Source organism: Gossypium raimondii, chromosome 10 (genome assembly GCF_025698545.1).
Source record: "Gossypium raimondii isolate GPD5lz chromosome 10, ASM2569854v1, whole genome shotgun sequence".
In the NCBI taxonomy this organism is placed as follows: domain Eukaryota; kingdom Viridiplantae; phylum Streptophyta; class Magnoliopsida; order Malvales; family Malvaceae; genus Gossypium; species Gossypium raimondii.
Window position 1 is genome coordinate 1669122 of NC_068574.1, and position 8681 is coordinate 1677802.

General features: G+C 30.4%; 1 protein-coding gene across 2 annotated transcripts; it reads left to right on the top strand.

Moving 5' to 3' along the window:
* The first annotated feature begins 2046 nt into the window (after positions 1 to 2046).
* LOC105778331 (putative PAP-specific phosphatase, mitochondrial) lies at positions 2047 to 5771 on the top strand. Of its 2 annotated transcripts, none has more exons than XR_001128668.2 (9): positions 2047 to 2236; positions 2336 to 2432; positions 3009 to 3108; positions 3395 to 3600; positions 3732 to 3791; positions 4244 to 4706; positions 4818 to 4896; positions 4976 to 5026; positions 5373 to 5470. XR_001128668.2 is itself a non-coding variant. In XM_012602016.2 (9 exons), exons 1-9 carry the CDS (start codon positions 2130 to 2132, stop codon positions 5526 to 5528), a joined length of 1248 nt encoding a protein of 415 aa, XP_012457470.1. In that variant the 5' UTR covers positions 2050 to 2129; the 3' UTR covers positions 5529 to 5771. The 2 variants fall into 2 exon arrangements, 1 of the variants encoding a protein (XP_012457470.1); XM_012602016.2 differs by having other exon boundaries at positions 2050 to 2236; positions 4244 to 4635; positions 5373 to 5771.
* The last annotated feature ends 2910 nt before the right edge of the window (positions 5772 to 8681 follow it).

The following is an 8681-nucleotide window of genomic DNA, read 5'->3' on the forward strand; positions in this document are numbered from 1 at the left end:
TATTCAATATATGAAATTGATTTCATATTTTAAATTTTTTAAATAACAATTTAAACAAAACACAAGATATAGGCATCAACCACCGTCACGGTAGAGGAATTTAATTTTTTTAATAGGGTCGAAATGTAATTATAATTTTTATAAATTAATATATAAGTTTATTATGTATTAATTTATAATTTTATCATTTTGAAAGGATTAATTTTTTTTATTTTTAGGGGTTAAAGTGTAATTTTACTATATATTAATTTATAATTTCTTTATTTATAAGGGATTGAATTGGAAAATTTTCATTTTGATACACCAAAGTGTAGTTTTATTATTTATTAATTTATAATTTCTCTGTTTATAAAAGAACTCAAGGAAAAAAATAAAAATTGGAGGCCAAAACCCTTCCTGCCCCTTTAGATTTGCCTCTAGTCATGGGCAGAGGGAAAGGGGCAGGATGTGACCTTAACTCACTAAAATAGAAAATTTTCTATATAATCCTTTTAATTCTTAAAAAATCACAAGTTAGTATAGCGATAAAATTACATTTTGATCCTCTCACTATTTTTTATTCACATAAAACAATTTTCTAGCTTTGCCCTTAACCATCATGAAATCAGTTGGAAAGCATTATCCAATGGGGTAAAAGTATCGTAGAGGCCCTTGTACTAAGAGTTAAATTGTATTTTGCCTCCTCTACTTAAAAAATGGACAAATTAGTTTTTGTACATTAGATCAAAGAGTGAACTAGTCATTTTGGTGAAATTTTCATTCATTTCTCTTGTTAAAAATTACTCATTATATGTTAGAATGAGGTATATGTGGCACGCCACATGAATTATCTGATTATTCTATCAACAATGTCAATTTTTTAACAGTAGAAATGAATAAAATTTTTAACAAAAATGATCAGTTTACTGATTGATATAACGTACAATAACTAATTTGTCCATTTTTTAGTAAAAGCAGGCTAAATGCAATTTGCTCTTAATACATTTACCTTCATGGTACTTTTACCATTGCCCAACTTAGGGGTGAGCGAAATTCAATCCGACTCGTAAAAATTAAAAAAAAAACTCAAATTTCGAATTATTCGAATAGAATTCATCAAGTTAATCGAACCAACTCGAATTTTTATTTCGATTTTCAAGTTGAATTTTCAAATTCGAATAACTTGAATAAACCAAATACCAACCTCTTTTATTTCTCTTCTCCTGCACCCTCAAACCTTTTTACTTTCTCCAAAAAAAAATTTACTTCCTCCCAAACCTTAAAAAAAATTCCTTTTATTTTTTCCCCAAAACTTTTACTTCCCCTCAAACATTTCACTCCCCCCTCCCCCCAAACCTTTTTTTCCTTAAATTTATATTATTGAATTAAATTTCACATTTTGTACTATTTATATTATTGAATTGTTTAATCATGCTGAATCTTTATCAATTTATGTTAAAATTGAATTATTGATGATGCCATAAAATATTCGTGTTAAAATTTTCTATTGATATCAATTTCACATTTTATCTTTAAAATAAATTTTATTAAAAATCACATTTTTACATTTAATATATTTTTAATTTCAAAATACATTGTGACAAGAATCGAATCTAATTGAAACAACTAAGTAAGCAAAGAAACTAACTCGTATATAAAATATTAATAAAAAATTATGAGGGTATGAAAGTTAATAAAAAATTGATAACTTGGGTAAATTTGATTCTTGTAAATGATAGTGGCTACAAGTACCCAAACTCATTTTTTTAATTTAACTCGAACAAATATATTCAATTCTATTCGAATTACATCTCACTCAATTTGAGAATATTTCAAATTAATTTAAGAAGGTAAAATAATATTTATCAACTCGATTAACTCAAAAAAATATTCATTTGATTCGATCGAATGCTAACTAGGAGTAATACAACCCATTAGCGACTCCAAAATAAATAAATTAGGAGAAACCCAAAACGGAAGAAAATCTAATAGCCCAGTCCAATATCACAAGGGACCGTTTCAAGCCCTCCCCCGCCCCCCCTACACGCTTGGCATTCCTTTTTGCTACACCTCAGCAACAGCAAACCAATTTTTCCTTTCCACTCAATACTCACCAACAAATCACTATTCTCCGCCTTTCAACAACTCCCATGATTCCCGCCATGGATCTTCATCTCCTCCGGTCTCCTCCCGGTGTCCGATTCTTCCGCCGCCACCCTTCCCCTGCACCTCTCCGCAGACGTTTCGTCACAGTTAGGTCTCTCACTTCTATCCACACTATGAAGCTTTCTAAAAGTTTTACTTCTTTAATTTACTATTAGTTATTTATTTTTCTGCATTTCGCAAAATATTTCAGCTCGATTCTTCCTTTCGCAAAAGAGAAAGCTAAGTACCACATAGAACTTGAAGCTGCGGTGGAGCTCGTGGAGAGAGCTTGTAGCCTTTGCATTGACGTAAGTTAAAATTTTGAAGAAGGTTAATCGTAGCAGATATCTTAAAATTATGATCAGATTTTAAATTGATATCTTAAAGTGTTAGTATTATATCCATCATTTGAATACATTGGAGGAGCTATTAGTTTGAGAGCTAAATGACAGTTCAAATTTACGTCGGCCTAGTCAATGTTAAATGCAGCTCAGATTTTACAATGAACAATTTGACGTGTTAAAAAGAAAATAGTATTCTTAATTTTATTTATATCATCTATCTTTTTTAACACTGTTAATTTAAGTTGCCTTTGTGATCTTGTTTTTAATTTTGTTTACGTGTTTTAAATATATTTTACTTCAGATTCAAACTGCCATTTTATGGCTAAATTGATGACTAGATCTAGATTGATACAGTAACGGTAGTTTGAGTATATAATTAGAATTGGAATATGGAATCTGCGTGATGTAATTAGCCTTTTTGAAAATCTCGACTCTTGTTCTTTAGCCATTGTTTGATTAAATTGCTCTGTTCTAATGCATTTTTCTCACTTTTGTAATTTTATTTATTAAAATTGAGTTTTTTACTTTTTGTGATTGTAGGTACAAAGGTCTCTGTTATCTGATGGACGGATACTGGAAAAGAATGACCAAACTCCAGTTACAGTGGCAGATTTTGGAGTCCAAGCTCTTGTTAGTTTAGGTGTTTCCGTTAGTGCCGTTTTGTTTTTGTTTGCTTAATTGAACATATTGCATGTTACTTAGAATAGAATTAAGAAAATGGAGTTTGAAATAGAGTTTGGCATAATGTTTCATAATTGTGACATTCTCCTTTAGAGTAGTTTTTACAGTTTTATTCTTATTTTCATGTGAGAATATATGATTTATGATGACAATTGAAGAATCAGGGTGCTTGTTGTTTGATTAACAAGTAAGGAAGTTTAACCAATGAGATAATTGAAAATTTGCTTCTGTTGATTCTATGATAGAGTTGGGTAAATTGTTCCCTTTGATTCCATTGGTGGCGGAAGAGGACTCTGGTTTTTTACAGTCCCAAAATCTCGTGGATCTTGTAGTAAGTGCAGTATCTGATAAAACAAGCTTTCATGAGGAATCATTTTCACATGCTGATGTGCTGGAAGCAATCGATCGAGGGGAAAGGACTGAATTCGGAACAAAACCAGCCACGTATTGGGTAAAGCCCATACAATCTACTTAAGCTTGTCCATAAACTGCAGTTTTGACTTTTGTTGATTATAAATAAAAGAGTTTCCAGGTACTCAATATGTACTTTTTGACATTTTTACGTCCACAAATCTGATGCAGATATTGGATCCAATTGATGGCACACGAGGGTTTGTAAAAGGAAGCAAAGCCTTATATGTGGTATGTATGCCTTCGTTCAATTAATTCTTTTCATTTGAAACATTTTCTTCATGCCATGAAACATAATTTAAACTTAATCAAAAACTGTTGTATTGTTATTGACTTATTGGCCTGCATTATTTAACAAAATTTACTGATATTGTACAGGATTCAAGATGATAAACAATATTCTATTCAGCATGAATGATGCATTACATTCAAATGAAACATATGATAATATGCATGCTTGAAAATTCTAAAAGATATAGTTATTGTCATATTTTACATTTTTGGTTTAGTTTCTTTTTTTATATTAATAAAACTGACATTTACAAGTTTTAGGATTGTGGTTGGTGTAAACTTTGTTCTTTCTGTTGTTAAGTGAAGTTCTTATTTTAGTGATCTTTTGTTATTAGTTAAGCATAATCTTCCTTTGTCACCTTCATGGCTGAGGGCATATTCTGAATTTTCAGGTAGGTTTGTCTCTTGTAGTTGAAGGAGAGATCATGTTAGGTGTCATGGGCTGCCCTAACTGGGTTGTAGATACTTCCCACAGGTCCATTAACGGTGTTCAAGGTTATAAAAACAGTTCACCTGGGTTGGGGATCATTATGGTTACTCATTTTGGCTGTGGAACTTGGACAAAGAGGTTAAGGCACATGCTTGATAGCTCGTTCAAACCTTCATCCGATTGGACCAGATGCTTTGTTGATGGTTGTTCTTTGGTACACAAAGCCAACTTCTGCATTCCAGATAGTCAAGCATGGGAGTCACTGCCACTGTCAGTTTTCTACGACGCAACAACCAATGACAATGATGATATCAGGCATAAGGAAATTCGTCTTTTACCCTTTTGTTGTGGAAGGTTTGTTGGCTTTCTATCACAATGTTTTTCTACTTGTGTGATTCTCGATGGAGCTTTCACCGAATTGCATGGTATCTAAAGCACAACTCTTTTTTCTGTTATATTAGTTCTTTTCTTGTGTGAGAGTTTTACAGTAATGTATCAATGACATGTTCATGACATACTTCTCTGTTTGTTTGCAGTTTATGCAAGTACTTAATGGTGGCTTCTGGTGGGGCATCTGTTTTCATTCTTGAAGTTAAACCTGAAAGAGAGACCAAGGTATAATCTTTGTTAATAGTTTACTGAACACAAAAACTCTGTAGCAATATAATAACTTATATTCTCCTTTGCAATTTAGGCTTGGGATCATGCTGCTGGTATGATATGTGTTCATGAAGCTGGAGGAAAGGTACATGTTACACCTCATTAGTAATAGAATATTGTCACAGATGAGATTTGTCTGGTAGTGGTCATTGTGCAAGACATTTTCCGTAGCTTCCTCATTGCTTGTTCCACGCCAAGCCAATAACACTAAGACGAAAAAACAAAAAGTGACATCCGTAGGACATAGTAAATCTTACGTATAAAAGACATTGAGCTTGATATCCTTGTTTTGTTTACAGACCACTTATTTATTTGTCCTGTCATACAGGCCGCATCACTGTTCCAAAATTTTACTTCTAAATTCGATAAGATTGTTATATCATTAATTCATTTGCTAACGATAGTACAATAAATTGACATCGTTAATTCAGGTGACGGATTGGGAAGGAAGTGAACTTGATCTTGCAGCAGATCAAGTTAAACGGAGAATCATATACCCTGCTGGTGGAGTTCTTGTGACTAATGGCAAAATCCATCAGCAGATAGTGGAGATGATATCTTCCAGTTCAACAGTTGTGCGACATTGAGTTAAAATACGGTATGATTATTCATATTCTATTTTTCAAATCTTTGAATACCATTCATGTTTCATTCAATCCTGTGGCATCCTGCAATGTGTAAAATGAGCACTTAGTTTATTCATAGGAATAAATTGAAAATTTTTCAATTATTCCATTAACTACCATATAGTCAGAAGAAGGAACTTCTTCTAGGCATGTGTATTGTGTAATATGTAGTTATTGGTAATGTAAAGTCATCTTTTATTGTAATGCTTTTAGTCTTTTAAGGAGTATTAATTGATATATTGGTGATGGAGCTTTTTAACTTCAAAAGTGAGGTTTAGGGCACATAACAGCTTTAATCTCGCTTGTGGAGTTAAAAGAAAACTCCATTTTCAAATGTCTTTTAATGGGTGAAAAAGAGATGTGAAATTGTGTCTAAAACACCTTTTGAGCGTCTCCACAGAATATTTGGCTTGTCAAATTTTATGAAGTAGCATTGGTTTATGTTATTAATTTTTTTTTCTTTAAAGTATTTGGACATGAGTATGAATGTGCGATGGTATGATTATTGATTTAATTTTGAGTTTCATCCTTTTATAGAAGTTAAGTCTTTTATTTTAATTTTTAAAATTTGATTTTTGTATTTTACGATAATTAGAAAATTAGTTTAATTGTTAGTAAATGCATGAACTTAATTACTGGTTTTGTTAATTTGTTATATAGAAATTGCTAAAATGTTGGGTTTTTTTTTGTTTTTGTTTTTGCTATTTCCTTGCGTTGAAATTACTAAATTGTTTATTTTCAACGATTTAACAGCAAAGTTTTTCAGTTTTCATGAAGTACGATGATTAAATTATAATAAATTAATTAAAGTAGAAAGATAATTTTTTATGTTTTCCTAAAATAAAAGGATTGATTTCATAATTAGAGGTACAATTATTCAAATATATGAAAAAGGAACGTATTGTATCAAATGCTTGTCCTTATTGGAAATTAAATTTAATATGGATAACATGGGTTTTGATTGGAACGGTATTTGCTTCAATTTTGTACTGAAACTCACTATGTGCCTATGACGGAATTGACATTAATTTACTAAATGTTTACCGTCATATTATATATACTAGATAATGTTAATAGTAACAAATATATTTATTAAACATTTATATAGAATTCAAATAATGTTTTAATTGAAATGGAGTTAAAAGTTTAATATCATCATTACTTAAAATTTATTGATCTATAAAATATATATAAAAAAATCCTTAGAATAATATAAATTATTTTGTAAAAGGAAAAGAATTTTTGGTAATTTCTCAATTGAGATAAGACTTGGTTGAAGGGTGACATCAACTCAGTAATGTGTTTTATTATTGTAAATATATATGCCATTGATGTCTAATATTTTTAAGGTTCGTAGTTGCTTCTCAAAATAATGTCGTCTCTAGGGTTCAAACATAAGTTCTTTACTCGGAAGTATAATGTGTCTTATCAATACACCGAACAATTATTGGTCCATATTAGGGGCAAAGCTAGAAATTTTTTTTAGGGGGTCGAAATTAAATTATAATTTTTACGATAGTAAAAGTGCAATTTCACTATTTGAATAGCCTATATTTTTATAATTTTTAAAAGATTAAATCAAATTTTTATCATTTTTAGGGGGCCAAAGTGTAATTTTATCTTTACTTATTTAAAATTTTAAAAATTTTAAAGGATCTAAATAGAAAATTTTTCATTTTAAAGGAGGTCGAGGCCCTGCCAGGCCCCCTAACTACGCCCCTGATGCATATCCATCCATTTTAAACAATAACCAACAATATTATAAAGTATTAATTTTGTCGAAAATACACACCATAAGATTCAAATCTAAATCATCATAACCTTAAATATTTTAATTTTACCATTTCGAAGAAAACCCTATTTATTTTTTTATAAATAAATTTATTACATAATAATTTGTACCTACAATATATTTTAATATTATATTTTTATGCCACTGTAACTAAGCTTCCCCTTAATTGGCCGCCGATTGTCATGCCGTGGCGTAGGGTTAATGGATTGTTCATAAATGAAGTGACTGAGATAGATGCAAATAGCAGCCTATGAATTCATTTAAGAACGCCCGAGTTCTCATTTGCCAACCACATGCACGAGACCCAAATAAATATACAAAAAAAAAACGACTATCAAAGTGTATGTACAGCAAAAGATCTAAGCTAGTTAAAAGTTCAAGTTACAATGTTGGAAGAGGGGGGGGGGGGTTTGCTTTAATTTTTAAAAGTCAACCTTATTTACTTCAATATATACATATATTTATGTATATGCTGTTTTCTAGACTTCACCCGTACTAAAAACATGAAAAAAAAATAAGACTTAGGCTTATCTATGCATGTGTCAAAATTGTATTTGATCATAGTCATGAAAATTCTAGCTCTATATATAGATGTAATGTTTCATAATTATATTTCTCATTGGATATTTCAAACGAATCCACTCTCACCACGTCTTCATCTCGTGAATCTAAAGAAGGTAGCACCTCATTTGAATAAGGATGAAAATATAAATTTGAATGTAATGTGAAATACACTTATGAGAAGGGTTTTATTTTGACTCGATAGAATTAGGTCTAGTTTAGAAATGTTTCTCAAAAATATTTTTTGAAAGTAAAAAAAAAAAAAACACATTTTTGGGGAGAAGTTAAATTTTCAGCTTCTGAACAAAAATACTTTTCGGCCAATTTTTGGTTTGGGAGACGCACTTTTTCTCTAAAAAAAATAGTTTGTTTAAGAATATTTTTATCCCAAAAGTGCTTCTTAGAAGCAATACTAAACTCACACTTAATCTCAAATCTAATGCGTTTCAGATTAAATGGTTCAAGTGGTTAAATCAATTGTAGGATTGGTTTATTTGGTTATGTTTGTCGATTATCAATTATTGAATTTCAACTTAATGTTTAATATTTTAAATATATATTTTAAATAAGTTGGTTAACTGACCAATGTTAGGTTAATTTATTTGTACCATATACGTTGATGGGTTTGATTATTGTGTATTTAATGGTAGATCAAGTTAATTAAATTAGAAGAAATTAAAAAAACCGATCAAACCAGTTGAATTCACTGTTTGCTCACCCTCCAAAAAAACGTTACAACATTATCAGATGATATATTAGCT

What these genes read in the sequence shown, in the direction of transcription:
- LOC105778331 (XM_012602016.2), top strand. Translation starts at nt 2,130, where the DNA reads ATGATTCCCGCCATGGATCTTCATCTCCTCCGGTCTCCTCCCGGTGTC. An exon ending in CCAAGCTCTTGTTAGTTTAG is followed by an intron (nt 3,109 to 3,394) that starts GTGTTTCCGTTA and finishes ATTCTATGATAG; the next exon opens with AGTTGGGTAAATTGTTCCCT. An exon ending in AACCTGAAAGAGAGACCAAG is followed by an intron (nt 4,897 to 4,975) that starts GTATAATCTTTG and finishes TTTGCAATTTAG; the next exon opens with GCTTGGGATCATGCTGCTGG.